At 25.8% G+C, this 21,418-nt stretch overlaps 2 protein-coding genes across 2 annotated transcripts in view; one reads left to right on the forward strand and one right to left on the reverse strand.

Moving 5' to 3' along the window:
- Window positions 1-2,944: 2,944 nt before the first annotated feature.
- On the reverse strand, window positions 2,945-4,294 carry LOC145836876 (kelch-like protein 25). The gene has a single exon (XM_082944649.1). The coding sequence runs from the start codon at window positions 4,292-4,294 to the stop codon at window positions 2,945-2,947; it is 1,350 nt and encodes a 449-aa protein (XP_082800775.1).
- Window positions 4,295-19,411: 15,117 nt separating this feature from the next.
- Window positions 19,412-21,418, forward strand: part of LOC145835895 (ras-specific guanine nucleotide-releasing factor RalGPS2-like) — a 55,297-nt gene continuing 53,290 nt past the window's right edge. Inside the window, exons 1-2 of the mRNA XM_082943649.1 lie at window positions 19,412-19,531; window positions 20,649-20,762. Of these exons, the coding sequence (XP_082799775.1) occupies window positions 19,475-19,531; window positions 20,649-20,762 (171 nt within the window). The 5' untranslated portion in view covers window positions 19,412-19,474. The remainder of the gene's footprint in view (window positions 19,532-20,648; window positions 20,763-21,418) is intronic.

Raw genomic sequence — 21,418 nt, forward strand, 5'->3', positions numbered from 1 at the left:
TAAGATTTTAGATGGGTAACGTACGGTTCGGATTCAGAAAAATTTCGACCCGCTAATTAACTTGAAAACAACTTTCTGGAAAATAAATAAAATTAGTTTTTTGATACTTAATATTTTGAAATGCGCTTTCAACTTGGGTATCAGTTCACAATAGTATTTCTTAGATCACAATAATACTAAACATTTTATTACAATTTCCCTCCAGTTTTTTTTTTTTTTACGTTATATTTTAAATTATGCAGCCCGCATTTTTATTTTTTAACGAGTTGAAACTAGAAAAGACTTTTTAATTGGTGACTACAAAAGTTGTCCACCACTAACCTAAAAGTTTTATTAGTTTTGAAACAATTCATATTTAAAAAGGATTGATTACAAGTTACTAAAGGTTTTTTAATAATTAAGTATTTTTATATACTTTACTGGGCTTATAAGAAAATAAGTGTAGATTATTTTCTAAAGCCCTGTAAACTACTTTAAACATAGCCCAAAAGTGCGTGAATAAGAAGTACCGGACTGAAGTACATTTCAAACACAATTTTTTTGGCTTAAAAGTTTGTACTCAAGAGAAAAACTACTTTGTAAAATCGTGGGGGGCGATTTTTTTTTCAAATTTCTGAAAAGGGGGCGATTTAGTAAATAAGTTTGGGAAACCCTGCAGTAGACAAACGTTGAGGCGTTCTTTAAAAGAATGCAAACTAAATAGTTAAATCATTTCAATGTTTAATCTGCATAATAATTTATTGCAACCTCATCATAAGTATTACACTTTAAAAAATTCGCGTTTTAATAAAAATAAAACTCATTATTAGTTTTAATTTTTTTTTTAATCTCTCTATGTAAACCAAAACTTCAAATTGTACATGAATATTTCCAAATAAGAGTGTGTCATATTAAACAACTTAAAAACACAATTTCATTGTTTTTAGTTCAACTTTGACTTTTTTCAATTCCTTACCAAGCCCGAGAGAGAAATTTAAAAACAACAATCGAGATTTATGCATTAAAAATTTTTGGAAGTGAAATCCTCTAAATGCCTTTTATGTTTAAATTACATTTAGCTTTCTCACTGAAAAGAAAATGCCTTGAATAGCAAATCAATCAAGAGATTTTTGGTTTCAAGTTTGCAAAAAGTTTTAAATTCTTTAGAACTTGTTGAAAAAATATTTACTAAAAAAAAAAGCATAGAGTTCGTTTGGCGAAGATTTTTTCTTAATTCTGTTTCATGTTTATTTTGCGTAACTGCATGGGATTATGTAAGTTTTTGCAAAGTATGCAAGATATACAAAAGAAAATTTGTTTTTATTTGATTACGATCATTTTTAACCAGATTTTAAAAGTAGAAAATTCAAAACTGAATAAGATTTTTGCTAAAACCTCTGAAATATGATTTTTAAATTTTGTTTTAAAAAGTCTGCCAGAATGAACTTCCAATCAGAATGCTTGTCAGTTTTTTTCTACAAAGAAGGATATCAATGACGAAATTGGTAATAATCTCTGACATAATTTTGAAAATGTTTACACTTTAAAAAAAATAGATCTGTTTACTATCTTTGCAAAGGTTAAAAAACAAAGAAATTAATTTTAAATAAAACTAGTATATGAGTCAAAACTTTTTATAAGAAAAAATGTTAATTGTATAAAATGTTTAATAAAATATCAATGCCTATATTTTGATAAGTCATGATCAATGAATAATATTTTTCGTTATTATTTAATCCATCTATTTTTTTCTTAAAACTAAATGAAATTAATTTAAATTAATAAATTTAACTACAATTTACTACCAATATTACTGTCGTAAAAACTATCAAAAGAACGTCTAACTTCGTAAAAGAATTTTTAAACAATTTGTTATCTAAGGTGACTTTAAATACTTATTGATTATAAAAAGAACTGTAAAAAATGAATTCAGTTTACTGTTTATCGTTTTCTGGATGTCAAAAAATTAACCAAAGCTAACTTTTCAACACTTGAGTTAAACGCTTTTAAATAAAAAGGTTGAAGTAAATAATGTAAATATGAACTATTTACTATTAGTGTTAAAAATTTCTAACAACTTTATTCCAGTACTTTTTTTTACGTTTTTAACTAATAAAAAGCCTTTTTAGGCGCTGCGAGCGACTAAACCGTTTTTTTTTTTTGTATGTCTCTTTTAATTTCGTCAAGTAGACTTGATAAGTTTTACTATGGCGGTAAATAAATGGATAAGCACGTTATATTAGTGTAAAAAATATTAAGATATTTTAATCATTAAGCGGATCTTCTACAAACTTATCAAACAATAAACAACAATATTTTTTTTTTATGACCTCCATTTACAATAGCGAAAAGTGAATATTTTTTTCTTTAATTTAAAAAGTAAAAACGTTAAATTAATATTTATAAAAAATTTATAATTTTATTATACAATGTCATTCTACATATCATCGAAATTTTTAAACAAATGTACGTTTATTACAAATCATAACAAAAAAAAAAGAAAGTAAGTAATAAAAAAACCGTTAGTAACGTAGTAAAAAATTAAAATTCTCTTAAATTGTCACTAAATTAGCATTTTTATCGACTAGAAGTAGAAAAAAAGTTTTTTTTAAGAAAAAAGGTACATATTATCTAAAAGTAAAAACTTTAAAACTATTTCTTTAGGTTTATTGCTACTTTTTTAACTACTTAGAAATACTTTTCTACACTTAAATAAATATAAAATTTACATGTTTAAAACTATAGCTGCCCATATTCTTATAAATACACCGCAACTAATTTACTTAATCTTGAAATTTTTAATCAGAGCAAATAAACGTTTATGTGCTTTATATCATTATTGTTGTCAGAAGTTATGAAAATTTTTGAAGTAACCTCAGCAGTTGCTAAAAACAAAAGGGCCAAAATGTCACAAACGGTGTAGTTGAACAACCATATGCCAAGTTATGGATGCTACGACCCACTTTTAAAGTTTTATAGGTATAACAGGGCAGGAAAAGTTGTGTGTAGGTTCTATTAATCTTTTTGACCATTCACCATTCAGTATGTCATAATAAAAAAGTATTTCATTACAAATAACTACAAGCTTGCTTCCAATAACAACACAATCTGAATAAATACTTAAACGGACTTTGAATGACTCAGGAATTTGCTTCAGCAGTACAAACTTTTCACAAGTTGAATCATAAACTTCCGCTCTTTTGAAATGAGAAATTTCAATTACAAACAGCTTGCTGCTGGTAGCTACTGATTTGTGATATAATCTGCTTTTTACCATACTTGGCATTCTTGACCATGAATCGGTAGTACTATCGTACGCTTCAACCGTTTTTAATATGTTGTCATCATTAGACTCACCACCACACACGACAATTTTTCCTTGAAACACACAACTAGATGCATTACACCTCGCCTCATGCATGCTAGCGACTTTTTTCCACGAACAATTAATAGTGCAAAATTTGTAGCAAGAGGCAAATTTTTCTTGCGTCATTCTAAAAGAGCTGCCACCTAGGATGTATATGCTGTCATTAAAAGAAATGATACAATCACAATATCGCATACTCAGACATTCGGGCAAAAGATCTACATCTTGCCAAGTTTTGTGAGCGGTAGAGTACTTTTGAATGATCATATCATTAATGGTGTATGCTTCGTTTTTTATGCAAAAAGTTTCCGAGCTTCCTCTCCATTCATGTCGTGGTGGCAACATGTTTGCACCAGAAACAAAAGAAGACCTTTTACAGACAAAATTTAAAGTATAAGGTGTTTTGGTATTCTTGCAACCATAAACGTTTGTCTCGAAATTGTATTCCTCGCTGTTTTTGATGGCAGTCCTGTGATTTTTTGAATTTAAATCGTTCTTGTCCTGTGAAATTTCACTAATCATCCTACAACACTCATCACGAACGACAAAGCAATCTTCTTTACCCAACATGTAAGTTAAAGTCGGAACTGACTCGAGTGCACGACAAATTTTAGTCAAAAGGTAACCCGCATACTTGCTACGTTCTTTATGACGTAACCAGTTGTACGCTGCGTTGAATATCTGCACATCTGAATCCACAAACAACTCAGCGCTTGAAATTAGTTTCACAACAGAAACATAACCCAGCTCTTTAAAACTTTCTGACTTGGAAACCGTTAGAAAGCAACGGCCAATTAAACGAGCCGAAGTTTTATTTAAAGCTGAAAGCTTGAAAAGATTTGATGAAACATATGCAGCTACACAGTTCTTCAAATTTAGTTCGGTTGTCATGAAGTTGCTTGTTTTACTTTCTTTAACTCCGTCCAATAGAACACTGCTCCTTTTCATGTATTTTATTACATTGTATTTGTCCATAAGCAGGTTTTCTGTAAGTTCACAATTTTAGAACGCGCTCTTATAAATGATAATTTTAAGATTTAAAAAGCATTATGACGTAATAATTGAGTATTATGCATAACAAAAATTCGGTACAAAAATTAATCTTCTAATTTTTTTTTGTTTTTTTGTATAACTTTTGCATCTCTGTTTACTTACCAAAGTGCTTTTTATTTTAAACTAAACTAGCTGATGATTAAAGCATTTATCTTTATGAAACATATCTTCTAGTATATTTGAAATCGTTATTTTGTAATAAATTGTTTGAATGCCCTTCAAGTAGGCTCTGTAGAAGGTGTTCAAGTTTGAATAGTTACCTTATTTTATATGCATATATATACATATATAAATAAGTTGAATTTAATGAATAAATTAAATCTTTCATGCGTAGCTCACCTATGTGCTGTTTACATCTTAGAATAAACCTTTTTATTTATATTTATGTATATAAATATGTATATAATTTATTGGAAAACACGATTTTAAAAATACTGGCACACATGTTCATATAGCTAAACGCTTTAATCGTTTAGCCATAATCGCCAATTGTATTTAAAATAAAAAGCACTTTATTAACATAGATGCAAAAGTTATACAAAAAAAAACAGTATGACGTAATATTGTGCATTGTAAAAGTTCAGTACAAAAATCGAACTTTTATCTTGATATTAAAACAACTAAAATTCACAAAGCTAACAGTTAAGTAACTTTTAAATACTTCAAAATTTGTTGTATTTTAAGAAGAGCTTTTTCATATGTCTAAAAGACGATATGAATTCACTTCTCTTATTTTAACAACGTTCCATTTTTAACGCACACATAAAGACTCTTGATTCTTTTAAGCACAACCTACAAACAGGGTTATTACTAGTGATGTACCGGACCCACAATTTCGGGTCCGGCCGGACCCGGATCCGGACTTTTTTTTCAAATTAGAATCTGGCCGGAACCGGATCCGGACTTTTTTTTCAAATTAGAGTCCGGCCGGAACCGGATCCGGACTTTTTTTTAAAATTAGAATCCGGCCGGAATCGGATCCGGACTTTTTTTTCAAATTTGAATCCGGCCGGATCCGGATATCAGACAAAAATGGCAACATCCGGCCGGACCCGGATAGTGAGTCCGGTACATCACTAGTATAAAGTAGCCTGAGTCAAAATGAGGTTTTTAAAAACTGAAAAAAAAAGAACTTTAATCTAATAATAAGTAAAACAGCTAGCCACAAGGTTTACAAATTTAGGTGTTATTTACAATTAAAATTCTGAAATCAAGTTCTTGAAGAAAATACACTAGAAAATTACAAAATATTGAAAACTCGATCAGCTCAAAATTATTCAAAATCTAAAAGAAAACTAGCCTGAGTTTTTATAAAAAAATAAACTAGCCTGATAAACTTAGTCCAAATTTTTCTAAAATTCCCAAAAGTTTTCAAACTAGCAGGGTTGCCACTGTTTAAGTCAATAAAACTAGCTAGAGTGAGTATAAACAAGCCTGAGTCAGAATAAGGTTTTTAAAAACTGAAAAAATTACTTTAATCTAATAATCAGTAGAACAGCTAGCAAAGGTTGACAATTTGGTAGTAAAGTTGTGGACCGATTGTGGTACACTTAACTTATTAGTACTACCCATCATAATTAAATCCTACCTTATTTAATTAATATCTAACAAATACTAAATTCTAACTGAGACTACTTTCTATAATCAGATACGACAGTTTTGAGTGATGAATCTTTTATATAAAACACAACAAGAAATACTAGCATATACAAAATTATAAATTACTTTGGTAACACTTTAAAAACTGGAAGCTATTTAAATCTATATCAAAAGACTTAAAACAGTAAACTAAAAATTAAATAAAGCTTTTAGTAAACAAGAAACTGTAAAGTTTTTAATAAACTATTAAACTATAAACCTGGCTTAAATATTTAAACAATTAAAAACCAGTTGAAATATTCACTTTTAAAACAAAACACTACTTACAATAGGCATTCACAAAAAAGTTCAAGATATTTTGTTGCTTCAAGCTGCACACCAAACTAACTAACTGCTTACATATAAACTGCCTGTCATGTTCTGATGTTTTGTTGCATCAGTATTTAGTTTGAAACATTTCGTCATATGATTCTCATCGGCTCGTACATTCAACCGTATTAACTCTAAATATTCTCTGAGCTCAACTTTAAACAAGAAATAATGCAAGTATTCATTCAAAAGTTTTCAATTTTACAACATATGTAAAGAGTTGCATTTCTTAGTTGTTTATTTCATAGTTTAAATGTAAACAAATGTAAATTAGTCACGTGTACAAAATGAGCCAATCACGGTAGGTGTTTAATTTTTACTGACAAAATGACTCTTATTAATTTACACAGGGTTTATTCTGAAAAAATACTTTTCAGTATTCTCTTTTTTACTAACTAGATCCGGGTCCGGACTTTTTTTTCAAATTAGAGTCCGGCCGGAACCGGATCCGGACTTTTTTTACAAATTAGAATCCGGCCTGAACCGGATCCGGACTTTTTTTTCAAATTAGAATCCGGCCGGATCCGGATATCAGACAAAAATGGCAATATCCGGCCGGACCCGGACCCGGATAGTGAGTCCGGTACATCACTAGTTATTACCATCTGCTATTGGCTGCGCTCTTTTTTCACCTCCCAAATTAATTTGAAATCAATTTTTTTACGCTTTAGGCTGCAAACATACTTTGAAAGCTCAGTCTCATTTTTGTATACACCACCTTTAAAAGATTTTTTATGGTTAGCATACCAAAATCTGAACTGAGTGGAGCATAAGCCGATATAGAACTTCTTTTCAAGGTCAGAGTTAACGGTTGCCTTGTAAATATTGTTCTCTGAACGGCAATTGCCCCCTTTCAAATCATATTTACAGCCACGAGCGAAATAACATAGATTTTTGATTAAATTACTTTTGTTTAAAATCCATTGATTGCGTGACTTAATCCATCTATCCAAATTCGCCATACATGAATAACTTATTCGCGTATTATGTTTGTTAAAGATCTTTGATAATGAATTATTTTTGTTGAAATTGTAATTATATTAACATTTCATTTTCTTATTTTAAAGCGGATGTTGTAAACTGTTTTACGCAGATTTCGTGACGTGTTCCCAGTATTGAAAAAACAAAAACTTTTTTTATTGTTAGGAGTTACATTTGTTTCATTTATAAATTAGTTAATGTTAGGAGTTACATTTATAAAACGGAATTTTACTTGCATTTACTTGCAGTAGCAGTATCATTGATGTTTGGTAAAGCTCGAAATGTTGTATTATAAAATGTTTAAGTTTAAGTCTGAAATACTTCGTTTTCGTTAGTTTGAGATACTTTTTGTTACTTGTGTTCAATTGTAGTTTTAGTTAGTGTGTCGTGTGATTATTTTATATTTGTAAATAAACTTTTGTTGACTTTTAAGTATCTTAAATTTATTTATCTTATCTAACCATATATTTCCCCATTTAATTACCCTTAGCAATTTAGATTTGATAATTAGACACCACATCGGGTACTCTTTGGGATAAAATGTTTTTTTACTAGATTTATAAATTCTCACCCAATATTTGTTTTAACTGAAGTACAGAACGGGGATTATACCAAATTATAATTCGCTTTCTTTTAATTTTACTGGTCGTTTTGTTTTTTTTGCTCCGTTGTTTCAAAATTAAGTTTATCATCGAACCGCATTTTTTCATTATTAATTCGTAATCTTGTTTTGTCTTTAAAAAGTTTTTTTCTATGCTTGATCTTTTATTTAAACGTTGACTTATAATTTTCGGTATTTGCTTTATAAAATTTTTTGGGTGGCTAGAACATTTACTTATATACATAATTTTTGCGTTTTGCTTTTTATAAGGTATATAGAAGAGATCAAACAAGTTGAGCTTGACATCCAGGTAGTCAGTCGTCAATATGGGTGATTAAACAGTGACTCGTAACCCCATAGATTTAAAGAAGGCGTGCGTTTGTTTTTTTAGCCTTTCAACTTTAAAGCCAGAAGAATTAGGCAGTACAGCTAGACCATCGTCCCTGTACAACCCAACTCTTTCTAAACCAAAGATATTTGTCAACCCGTCCAACAAAAAAAAGTCCTACTAATTCACATAACTCTGCACCCATGAACGATCCCTGCGCAACATCAAAAAGAGAGCTGGTGTTATTTGCTCTCTTCTTTCGCCACAAGTTTCCTTGTTCATAAAGTACTGACTTACATGCTTTTTTTTATTAGACTTAGGTCTTCAGCAGGTACGCTAGTATAATTACCAGCAAATTTTAGTGGTTTTATTACCAATTCTCCGCTGACAGAAGGATAAAAATCAACCACGTCAAATTTAAAAAAGCTGTACGTTTGTTTTTCCAAACAAGTGAACCAATTTAAGACTTGGTCTGTATCACTCCACTGCATAAGTTTAGATTTTAAACGCACAGCCTTATTTATTTTGTTTATTTTTGTGCATAACTTTTGCATCTATGTTTAGTACATTTATGATATATAACAAATGTTAATATTTGCAAGACATAAACTTAAATTATTTAAATTATTGTGGCGATATATATATACTCACTTAACAAAAACAAATTTTAAGACTAAATTTAATAGAATTAAAATATTTCTTAGGATCAAACACAGATAAGAAACTTTATTATCAACATTCGCTACCAGACATGTTAAAAAGCTCTGCTTTGTTTACTCAAGCGTGAAATTACTAACTTAAAACAAACCAAAAATAAAACACTTCATTGCTGAATTACCATAGTAACTTTTAGCATTTTAACATCTCTGTTCGCTACAACTTGTTTCCAAAAAAAAAAAACTTTCCGAAATTATTCTTACCTTTTTGTACGAAATCAGTTTTCAAAATAATATTTTCTTTGCACAGCTTGCAAATTTTAAAACTTTCAACATGTGTACTAGATGAACTACTTGTTTTAAGGTTGACTTTTTCAAATTGGCTATTCTCACCGTTAATACACGTAGACGAACTAGCAATTGGTGAATCTTTTTTTTCACTTGAAATACTTCTATGCATACTTGTTATAAATCTAAACAGTTTTTGATAAAACTTATAAACATTTTAATACTATAAACATGTCTGAAACTAATGTCTGCTCTACACTACATAACTTTATTTAACTTGTGAGCACTTTAAACTAATTTTGAACATTACAATATGTAATCTATACATAATTATGTGCATTATATTGCTAGTTAGTTTAAGAAAAGTATGTATTTGAACAGTTTAAAAATTAAAGTTATCACTTCACAGTTTACTATTCTAATGATTATAGTATTTTTTTATACCTAAGTACTAAATTAAAAAATTAATTATTAAATCTGTAAATATCTTATAACTATAAATCTTAAAAAAATATATTTGTGTATAATAAGGTCTGTAAAAATGCTTAAAGTGTATCGTAATAAAAAATAATGCAAAATTAGTTATTCTTTAGCTTAATTAGATATTTCTAACAATATAATTAGTTTCTATAATAGACAACTGAAATTTAATAAGAATCTGTTGTGTCTTAGTCTAAGAATTTAGTACTCACAAAAGTATTCAAAAAAAGTTAGGTATAAATTCTAAAAAAAATTAATAGTTTAAAAACAGGTTTTTCAGTTAAGTTCAAGACATTACTAAAATAAAATAGTTAAAAAAGGGCTGATCATACAAATTCGATCCTCAGACCATAAGCTTCGGTAGACCGGTTTCGTCCTGATCAGGACTCATCAGTTTGTCACAACCGTAAAACTTGCAGTCGTAAATCTACAAACGACTCTGTAGAGTGTAGACCGACGGCGTACGAGAGTTAAAGATTCGGCTCTGTAGACTCTCGGCGATACATTTGTGATGTTTTTGGCCAGTCTGCAGAGCCGAAACCTTGACTCTCGTATACCGTGAGTATACATCAAACAAGTTATGAAGTTACAGATTGTACATCAAATCCTATAAAATCAAAATAATTAAAACGGTAATAAGCTTTTACAATAAAACTAGTTTATTTAAAAGTTCAAGATATATTTGGATGAATTTTTTTTTTTAATTTAATTTACACTTTATTTAAACATTTTGATATAAATTAATAGTTTCTTGTAGTTAAATTTAAAAAAATATTAATCAAACTTAATCATGAAAGTTTATTAAAGTGATATTTAATATGTATTCGGATGGTGTAAAGGTCCTAATAATGGTTTTAAAATCTTTCTTGATTAAATATTTTGAAATCTTAACCCCGTGTTCAACACACATACAAAAAAGAACTTAAATAATAAGTTTTAAATATCATCAAACGACAATTATATGCGTTACCTGTTGGTGCAGGGACCTAATGTTGGTTTTATAAGCTCTATAAATTGAAAGTTACAAGATTCAAACCCAGTTGTAGATACATTTATACATGAAAAGACACGAAGTTCATTTGATATTTTAGGAAAATGTAAAGTTTCACTAAATTAATTTCGAGGTCAAATTAGTGACAAGACATAATCAGTTTTCAGTGAGCATATGAATCAAAATTTAAAAAATAATTGTATACGTGTTGAACTTGCAATATTCAAATAAATTTTCAATTGCTATGTAGTTAAAAATGAAATGGTTTGCTCCACAAAAGTTTATTTTTTACAATAAAATAAGTGTAATTAGACCTCAATTTTGAACATTGAACATTTTGAAGTAAAAATTTACTTACTAGTTTATGAGCAATACCTAATAAACATTTATTTACTTTCAATAGCATTTATAATGGAAGTTTTAACGAACATAAAGTTAATTGTAGGCAAATTTATTAATTTTTCAAAAAACATAAAACTTTAATGTCAATTATTTTCCTTATCTTAAAAGCTACCTAAAAACTTTTTTATTTTATTAAAGAGGACGCATCTTTGTCTTTAATTGAAAAAAAAATTGGTTTGGGGTTGGAATTATTTCATGGGGTCCCTTAAAAAATAAAGGTTTTTTTTTTCATTATTATTGCCTTAGAACCAAAAATAAATTTTTTTTTTTATATTTTTTTTCCTTTACTTATCATGTTATTTAGATTCTTAAATGTTTATTTTATAAATAATGTTAATATCTTTTACGATTTGGCCCCAAAGCAAAATGATGTATATTACACTATCATTTGCCTTGGCCATTTCCTAGATAAAAAATTGATAAAAGAAAAAAAAATTAATAAGAATGTGATTTACAACAAATTTAATTAAAATGTTTTAGTTAAATTAAATTTGTTGTAATTCACATTCTTATTAATTTTTTTTTCCTTTTATCAATTTTTTATCTAGGAAATGGCCAAGGCAAATGATAGTGTAATATACATCATTTTCCTTTGGGGCCAAATCGTAAAAGATATTAACATTATTTATAAAATAAACATTTAAGAATCTAAATAACATGATAAGTAAAGGAAAAAAAATATAAAAAAAAAAATTTATTTTTGGTTCTAAGGCAATAATAATGAAAAAAAAAACCTTTATTTTTTAAGGGACCCCATGAAATAATTCCAACCCCAAACCAATTTTTTTTTCAATTAAAGACAAAGATGCGTTCTCTAAAAAAAAATAAAAAAAATTTGAGATAGCTTTTTAGATAAGGAAAATAATTGACATTAAAGCTTTATGTTTTTTGAAAAATTTATAAATTTGCCTATAAGGTTAACTTTATGCTCGTGAAGTTTTAAGCATCTTAGAAAATAGTTCCCCAAATCAAAAGTGAAACTTAAGTACACTATTGTTTGTGGCATCACAATAAAAATTTAATTCTAAATTTAATTCAGCTGGCTTCAAGAGATGCCTAGCTAAATGTGAAATTGTAATCTTTCTATGTAATAAATTCAATATTCATTGTTTAAATATTTAGCAAATAAGTTAAGTCAAATATTTATATAATGCTTTTAATGATTAATATATGTTTTTTTTTTCTTTTTTTAGGGGGTGCACAGGAAACAGGGAACCAGTCAATACAGGTCCATGTTATATACTGTAAAAAAAACTAGAATTAATTAATTTTATTAAATACAAAGTAACAATTTCTTTTTTCATCTCTCATATTATAAATCTTCTAATAAATTGAAGAAAAATAATACTGGCATCTCTAGTTGGTATTTCAACTTAAGTCCAAAAGAATTTCTTATTCTTAAAAGGAGTAGTTTCAAGGTTGGTCTTTTTAAAACTAAAACAAAGTCTGAGTAACCAAGAGCAAGCATGAGCAGAAATCTCTTAACTAAAAAAACTGTTCTGAGTAAATTGTCTTCAAATACTGGAATAATTAAACTACAACAAAAAAATGTTATTTCATGTCTAGAAAAAAATCTTGAATGAGATTTTCAACAAAGTCCCAAAAGTATCTTTAGATTAAAGAAAAGTTCAAATTGTTCATATTTATCTCAAGTGTGGAACACTGCATGAATTACATAAAATTAGCTTATGTTATCTAGAGTTTTAGAACAAAAAAGATAACGAAAAAGCTAAAAAAGTACTTAAGCTAAATAAATACATGTATGTATAAAACTATATAACATTATGATAATTAAATAAATTAAAATCTAAAATAACAAATCATATTTTCAAAAAGTCTAAGAGATAAGTACCCTGAGATTTAACACAAACATCAAAACTAGTCTAGTTTTTGCATAAAAACATACTTGGTCATATTTTATTTTTTTGAAAAGTTAAACTAGGCCAAGTGTGTGGCAACCCTGAATCATACTAAAACCTAGATCTGGATAAAAACAGGTTGCAATTTTTCAGTATAACAGTCTTAGTTAAGATTTTATAAAATCAAGCCTTAGCTACACCAAACTAGTCTTAGTCATTTGTTGTTGAAAAGAATAAACTAAGAAAATCATCTGTAGACAAATTCAAAAACTGGAAAATATGTAGTTTTTTTTTATTGTTAAAACAACAGAAACAAGTAGAAAAATGTTTAAGGAACAAAGTTATAAAAATCAAAAAATAATTAAACCTAACTAGCCTGAGATAAAAAAAAACAAATCAGAAAAATCTAAGCCAGTTTGAAATACTTTAAAAAATTCACACTAGCTTAGTGTGTGGCAACTCTGTATTAATTGAAGATTATATATTGTTTAACTTTTATATGTAGAATTCAAATTCTACATAACTACACTCATAAGTATATAAAAGAAACAATTGTTATTAAACGTGGGTTATTTGAAAATAATATTATCATTAAGAAATGTTATTAAGTATTAATTATCTTCTATTAAAACAGAATTGATACTTTAATTCAACATTTTTACTTTTATTTACATTATTTATTAAAATTTTAATTTAAGTATAAAATTTTAGTAAAACTTTAACCATAACTATTACTGAACTACTTTTGGTAGAATTATAGGAACAGTTTTAAAAAGAAAGAGTGTATGTTGTTTTAATTTTAAAATTTGGAACTTGCTTTACTAAGCATAATATAGTAGTTTGCTAATACTACTTGATGCATAAAGTACTAACCTTTTAAATTTAGTCCTTTAAACTCTTCATCACATTGGTAACTAAATGAAGAAAATTATTATTTTTGTTCACTTTAACTAAGATAATTATACAAGACAGTTTCATGAAAAACTTTACTTAAGATTAAAAGCCAAAATAGTTGTTAGTAAAATAAGTGTGATCAGTTTTCACCGAATTTCCCCTAACTTAAATAGCTAATTGTTTAAATAGTTTTAAAAGCAGGGCTAAAAAGTAAAATAAAGCTTGCAATAGCAAAAAATAACAACCATAAATTTTAAACCACATGAAAATAAGTTATAAATGAATTCATTAGATTCTTTTGTTAGTTTTGAAAAATTTAATGGTATAATTATTTATTAGAATGTTATTTAATGTGTTACAGCAAATGTTTTAATTAGCTACTTATGTTTAGTTTTTTTAGTATAAATGTACTTTAGTATAATGTTATATGTACCTCTATTTTTAAGACGTTTTGAAGTAAAAATGTACTTTTTTAGTATGTTTTTAAATCTAAATAAATTAAATACAAGTCTTTAACAGTGATAATGATCTTACAAATGTAGTGTAAAAATAATTGCAAATAGAAAGTATCAAAATTAAATAATAAAAATAACGATTTACAAATATAAAAACATCGATAACATAACATACGTTATGTAAAATAAGGTGGATTTATTATACTGTGTAAAGCAGATTGCAAATTAGTTAATTAGAGTAGCAGGAAACTTGATAACTTAATTTCTGATAATTAAACAAAAAAAATATTCTGTAAAATATAATTTTTTCAATCAAGCCAAGTTTTAAAGTTTACTATAGTTTAAAAAACAATTAATTTAAAAGAAAGTTAAAATTATTTATTTATAATTAATAAATAAAACCATACATTACCAAGTTTATAAACTTTTTAACCTTAATAATACTTATTTTTACTTAAAATCTATATGTTTATAGTCTGTTTATTGTCTTTTTATAACCTTATCTAAATAAATAAATATTTTTATTATACACAGAGTATATAAATATAAACATTGTTCCTAATAAGTAAATTAAATGTTTAGAAAGAAATTCTTTATGAAATATGTAAAATATCCTAAATTCTAAATATAACAAATTTAAAAGAAAATTATTAAAATTTAATTAAATAGTTTTTTATAAAAACTTTTAAATAAACAAACTTTTTATTAAAAGAATACAAAAAAACTTTGGATCGTCTTAAACAGATGTTTGTAAAACTTAAAAAAAATATTTGAAAATTTGGTTTACGCAGGATAATATAAAATTTGGTAATAAATAAACTTTTAGATAAAAACCTTATACAAACACTTGAAAATATTTTCCGTTTATTAATAAACATTGAATAATAATTAAAAATGTTTATTTTCTAATAAACAAAAGATCTTTTCGAAGTGTTTGTAAAAGACTGTAGACAGTGACTTTTTGATTGCTCTAACCATCTTTTTTTTAAACATAAACAAACAGGTAATATTTTATTCAAAAAACTAATGTAAAATTAAATAAGTGTGTACTAGAATAAAAAGAGTAAATATTGTTAGCTCCAAATAAAACAGATATAAAAATTGTAAGGGACAAAGTTTTTTAGCATTTTGTAAATCTAAGTTAAGATATTAAGCTTATGTTTCGGTATAACAATTCAAATAAAAGGAAATACTATTTATACTTAGATTTTCTATTGGAAAAATCAAGTGTAAGTTGTCTGTTTTGTTTTTATTTTTTGGGATAAAAATAAATGAATAACAAAAAAAGTACGTAATTTACTATGCTATAAAATATTTATAAAATTAACAACTAGGTATGAGGAGTAATGCAAAAATTTATTTAAAGTTGTTTAATTTATTACATATATAAGCGTATAAACTGAAGTATAAACGAGTGAAAATAGCTGAGTGGTTAAGGTGCCACACTATAATGCCACCATTTAACATGATTGATGGCTTAATTCTTGTTATTAGAATATTTTAATAATTTTTTTTTCTTTTCATCCATCTAGTTAAGCTTTTAAAATTTATAAAAATATAAAATACGTTATTAAAATGTATTTTATAAAATTAACTTTCAAAATTAAAAACTTAGCGTTGAATGTTTTCGAGTCAAAAATTTGCTAAAAAGCGCGCTTAGCGCTCAATTTTACAAAAATAATGTAGATTTTCCTAAACAAGTTTTAATCTATCCGAAAAGTTTTGCTGTTAGTGACCTTTGCATAAAGTTGCAAAAAATTCTTAGAAATTGAAATAAGTCTTTTTTTAAACACTAGAAATTTTATAAAACGTAGTTTTTTAAAGTAATTTTTTACACAAATCAAAAAAGTAATAAAAAAAAAGACTTTATATTTTTAGTATTTAATAAACGCCTAAACATTCTGATTTTTAAACTTTTTGAAATATTGTTATTACTAAAATAAGATTGCTCAATTTACTGAAATGTAAAGAAACCTGGTTGAAATACATAGTCACAATTTTTAAGCCACAGAAACCTGGTTGTTTATAAAACATTTGATTTTCACATGTTTGTTTAGACTTTCTGTTAAAAAGTTGTTTAGATTTTCTAAAATCAATAAAAAATATTTTAAGTTAAAACTTAATATTTTTAAGTTAAGTTTTTTATATAAAGTTTACAAAATATTAGCAAAGCATTAGTTTTATTAAAGTTAAATTATTTTTCAACAATATGTTTGGTAGTCTTAAAGAAAACGCACATAAAAAAACTGTATTTTTTTGATTAGAAAAAAATCATTTATCAAATATCTGAATAGTTTAAAATCTACATTTTCACTTGAATATCAAATTGCATCAAAACTTATACTTATTAGAATTAGTTTTACCTCAATTAAAACTATATTATAAAAAGTATTTTATAAGTAAATAACGACTTCCAACACGATAAAAATTAAATCTTTGTTTTTTAGCCTATAGTTGTAAAAATATTGTACTTTTATTTCGTTGTTTAGATGTATCTTTAGTTAATAAAATTTTTATATTATAAGATTCAGTTTTATGAACTTTGAGCTTTGAAGAGCTCAGATTTATTAAAAGATTATTGAAGACGGGTTTTAAACTTATATGTGGACAATAAATTCGTATGTTTTTTTAAACAATCATTTTGATTTTTATAATTATCTTACTTTGAAGATTAAAGCGAATTGACCAAATTGTTAAGTTTTCTTTCTCTTATATTAATTTACAAATTAAAAACAATAACAAACAATAGTACATAATTTCAACCAAATTTAAATTACACAAGTATATGCATTATGCACTTAGTTAATCATAAGTCAATGGTTGATTAGCTTTTAAAAAAAAGATGACTATTCTTCTTAAATCACTGAAATAGATAGCAATTTTAGTAAAACATAGAAAAGCCACAGTAGTGATTAAAAGATATGAAACAACTTTAATCTAAAGTGTTTAATAAGAATTAAATATTTTTGATTAAAAAATTAAAAGATATATTTAAAGTAAATTATAAATGTTTAAGAAATTATTACAAATATAGTTAAAATCAGAATTCAGCAAGTCAAAAATTAACTGTTTTGGTATGCCTAAAAACTATTATAGATTTACTTTTTAGTAATATTTTGAACAAAAAACAATTAGGTGATAGGTTGTCTTTTAGGTAGTGATAGATTAGAAGACAACACTAAAGTCTTATAATATTTATTGAAAACTAAGTAAAAATGTTAGCAATAAAATTAAGTTTTAATGCAGCTCTGGGTCACAGTTGACTGACCCCCACTTTAATTGATAACCCTAGCAATCATAACTGAGCTATAACTACTCATAATATGTTAAAGCAAATACAAAGAAAATTTACAGATATTATTAAAGTATAGTATTATTTACAGTTTTTGTTTTATTTTTATGATTTTTCTTGTTTATATATTCAAAGATGAAGATATGTGTTTATCTTTTGAAGTTTTTTAACAAAATCAGACTGACTCATAACTAAGACTTTTTTCAAATATTTGCAACCCTGATATAATTTAAGTTAGTTTGCATATAAGGTATTAATAATGTCACAACACTTTCCAAATGTTTTAATACAGTCTTATAGATATTACATTGTAGTGTTTATGAAAAATATTACTGACATTAGGCTGTAAACATAAACTACTTACCAAAAGTTGAAATCAGAACAACTTACGATGACCATACTGGTATTGTAGTTTTTACTTTTCCTAAACCTACCTTGCTAAACATTCAACTACTATTAACAAATATTATATTAGGCAAGTTAATAATAAGATCAAAAAAAAATTATTCAAACTTTATTGAAAATTAATTCAAAACATTAAACAATGTTGTTACTCCTGTGGAATTAAAAATATATACGAGTCCAAGTGGATAACTTAAATAACACATTTAGTGTTTGGTAAATTGAAAAAGTTTTTTTTACTATTAGTCCTCTAAAATATTTGACTTATTTTTAAACAACAAAGAAAAGTTTGTAACATACAAAAAAACTTGCTTTATTAAATACTTTATGTTGAAGTTGAAAGAATGGTAACACAACTTTTTTGGGTATGACATTTTAAGTCAAAATAATAAAATGTTTTTTTTTTCTTATTTCTGGAATTCTGGCAACCATGTATAAGGGATGAATTTTTTTTTTACAAAAGTTAGCAAAGAAAGCTATGACTTTATACTAAAAAACATGTAAACTAACCAGATTTTGTCAGTTTAATAAAAAAATTGATAAAATAATATGAAGAAAAACATGTTATTGCTGATTTTCTCAAAATTGAAAGTTTACATTTATTTTCTCTTTCTTAAGATTATATCTCAGTTTGTTTAGGAAGTGTAGCTTGCACTTAAATAAAAATAGTATTGTTAGAATTAAACATTAAATGAAAAAGTTTATTATGATAGGATTTTTTATTGTTAAGATAACATTAGCATGCACAAGTTTGAAAACAAATGTTTAAAAGTTGTAGGATAAAATAGATTTATAATGACATTGCCTTATTTCACCTTATTTGGTTCTTCAGAAAGAAAATGTTTGAACTTTCTAACTTTCTAACCCTTACATCTTAAAAACTAATTTGATTTTTAAGATATGGTAAAAAGCAAATGCTTGCTAAGTTAAAAGATCTTCAAAGTTAAATTTACTTATAAATAAGCGCCTACCTCCTACAGACTAAGTTTATTTATTGTAAAGTATTGTGTGTAGTTAACATGAAGTACTTATATGATATAAACAATCTATCAGTATGGATTTGAATATTTTTTTAAGTATAGCAAACATTTAAAAAAAATGTTAAACAGTAAAATAGTAAAGTTAAATAGTAAACCATTACTTCTTGAATACTAACAAGTAATTAAAAATGGTAAAATAAAAAAAATAGTTATAAGCTAGCTGTTAAATTATCTTTTCACTAATCTTATCTTTCAATAAGTTAAATCCAATGTGTAGTAAATTGAGAAAAAAGTTTTAGCCTTTATATTAGACATTTAAAAATAATTTTACCAAACTTTGAAATAAATTCAAAGTATGTATTTCAAAATGCAATAATTTAAAATCTTCGAAAACTTAAGATCAACTAAGGGTACTTTCATTTCAGCTTAGTTTTATTTGATTTTAAGCCAAGCAAAATTTGTTTTAACATAAAAAAGTCAAAAAGAAAGTGGAAGTATATGGTATTAGGGATGGCAACAAATTATCACTATGAAGGCTGCTACACTAATCACCAGGTATCACAAGCTGATGTGCTTTTATCTGAAGTAAATTGTGTAATAAATAAAACAAAAGTAATACAACTAAAAAAAATAAAACAGTTTTTATTATATTTGTTTAATTTCATTGCATTTACTATTTTACTTTAAATATATTAATTAAACTTGTGTTTTAAATTGATTTTAATTGTTTGACTATTTTATAATATAGTTGTATAATACCATTATGAAAGTTGATTTATCTAATTTTATTTAGCATTTTATATTTTATTATTGTACTTAATGACTTTTTATTTAAAGTTTCAATATAATATGCTACTGATTGTTGATGCTTCATAACTGTTTAGTAGTTATTTTGTAATGACTATTTTATAGTAAGTTTTGTTCTATGGACAATTCATTTTAGTTATACCTTCTTAGTTTCTTTAAGTGTTTTGTATAAATTACTTATTAAAGTTAAGTTCTTAATTTTATAAGATTTAATTGACTTATGACTCAAGTCTTTACTTTAAACTCAAGCTTTTAATTACACAAAAGTTAAATAAAAAAGGCTTATCTACTCAAAAAAATAAAATTAACATACTTAAAATAAACTATAGTAGATTCAAAAATCTTTCAACCTTGTTAAACTTAAGCTAAGCTTGACCTTATAATTGTTTGTTAAATGGTTAATATAACTAAAACTTCTTTATTAACCATCTAATTTTTTAAGCAATTAAAATTTCAAAAGTGTGTTTGTTTTTATAAGAATTAAGGAAGGTTTAAATTTTTTAAACTAAGATTCTTTCATCTCTTAAAACTTTATTTACCTTAAACTAAAATAACTGCTAAAACATATATTTATTATTATAATCTTTCAATACTTGAAAAAATTCATAAAAGTATGTTATAAAAGCAGTATTAAATACTTGAGAAAAGCAATATTAAACATCTATCATTAATTATAAAAAATGTCTATGAGAATTATTACTAAGTATTCATCTAAAATAGTATTAAACTTCTAACAAAACTAATACTAAGTACTTTGCTAAAGTTATGTAAGTACTAAGCATTGCTTTTGTAAGTATCTACCGAAAATGATTTGATTTATTTATCAAAATATCACAATAAAATGTGTATTAAATTTGTTAAACAGCCTGATTACTCCTCCTCAAGTAACCACCACTCCTCTAACAAGCACATTAGAAAGATGAAGACTTTTGATGAAGTCGTCTTTGACCTGCTGAAAGTGCAGCCTGACACAATTGCGGTTAGTTGTTTTCATTCTCTTAAGTTCGCTACATAACAGGTTGAGTTTTGAACTTTTTAGCTGATTTTTATAAGAATAGGCTTCAATGAGTTGTAAGTATAAAAACAAAAAAGTAGCTAAAATAGTTGTAGTAAATTAAGATATTACTAGTCAATTAGTTATGTACTGTTGTTATGTTATGTTGAAAAAAAATGTTGAATTACTTGTATTTTTTACTTTTATATTAAACAACAACTAAATAAAAAAAAAGTAATTTCTAATGGTTTAAAAAAGTTTTGTTTTTACAAAATAACTTTGGCTTCTATTTCAAAGCTTTAAGTACAAACTACAAGCCAGTTTTCATAGGATTCAAAAATATCAATTAAATTTTGAAATAATTTATTTAACAAAAAGTACAAATGTATGAACTGCAAATTTTTTGGGGTCAATTTTCTTAGAAATTTAAAAAACCAATAAAAATCTATCATTTCCTTCATTTTCAATCAATCTTCTTCAAATTTTTAGGAAATGTTCCTTGCATTATATGAAAAAAAGTATTACTTATGAATGTTAATAAATTTAAAAAAAAATCCCAAAATTTAAAAGAAAAAAGTCTTTTTTTTTTATAAAGCATTTTTACTAATTTTTTTTTAATTCTAAAGAAACATTTTTTGTTG

Source organism: Thalia democratica, chromosome 5 (genome assembly GCF_965202585.1).
Source record: "Thalia democratica chromosome 5, ktThaDemo2.hap1.1, whole genome shotgun sequence".
NCBI lineage: Eukaryota > Metazoa > Chordata > Thaliacea > Salpida > Salpidae > Thalia > Thalia democratica.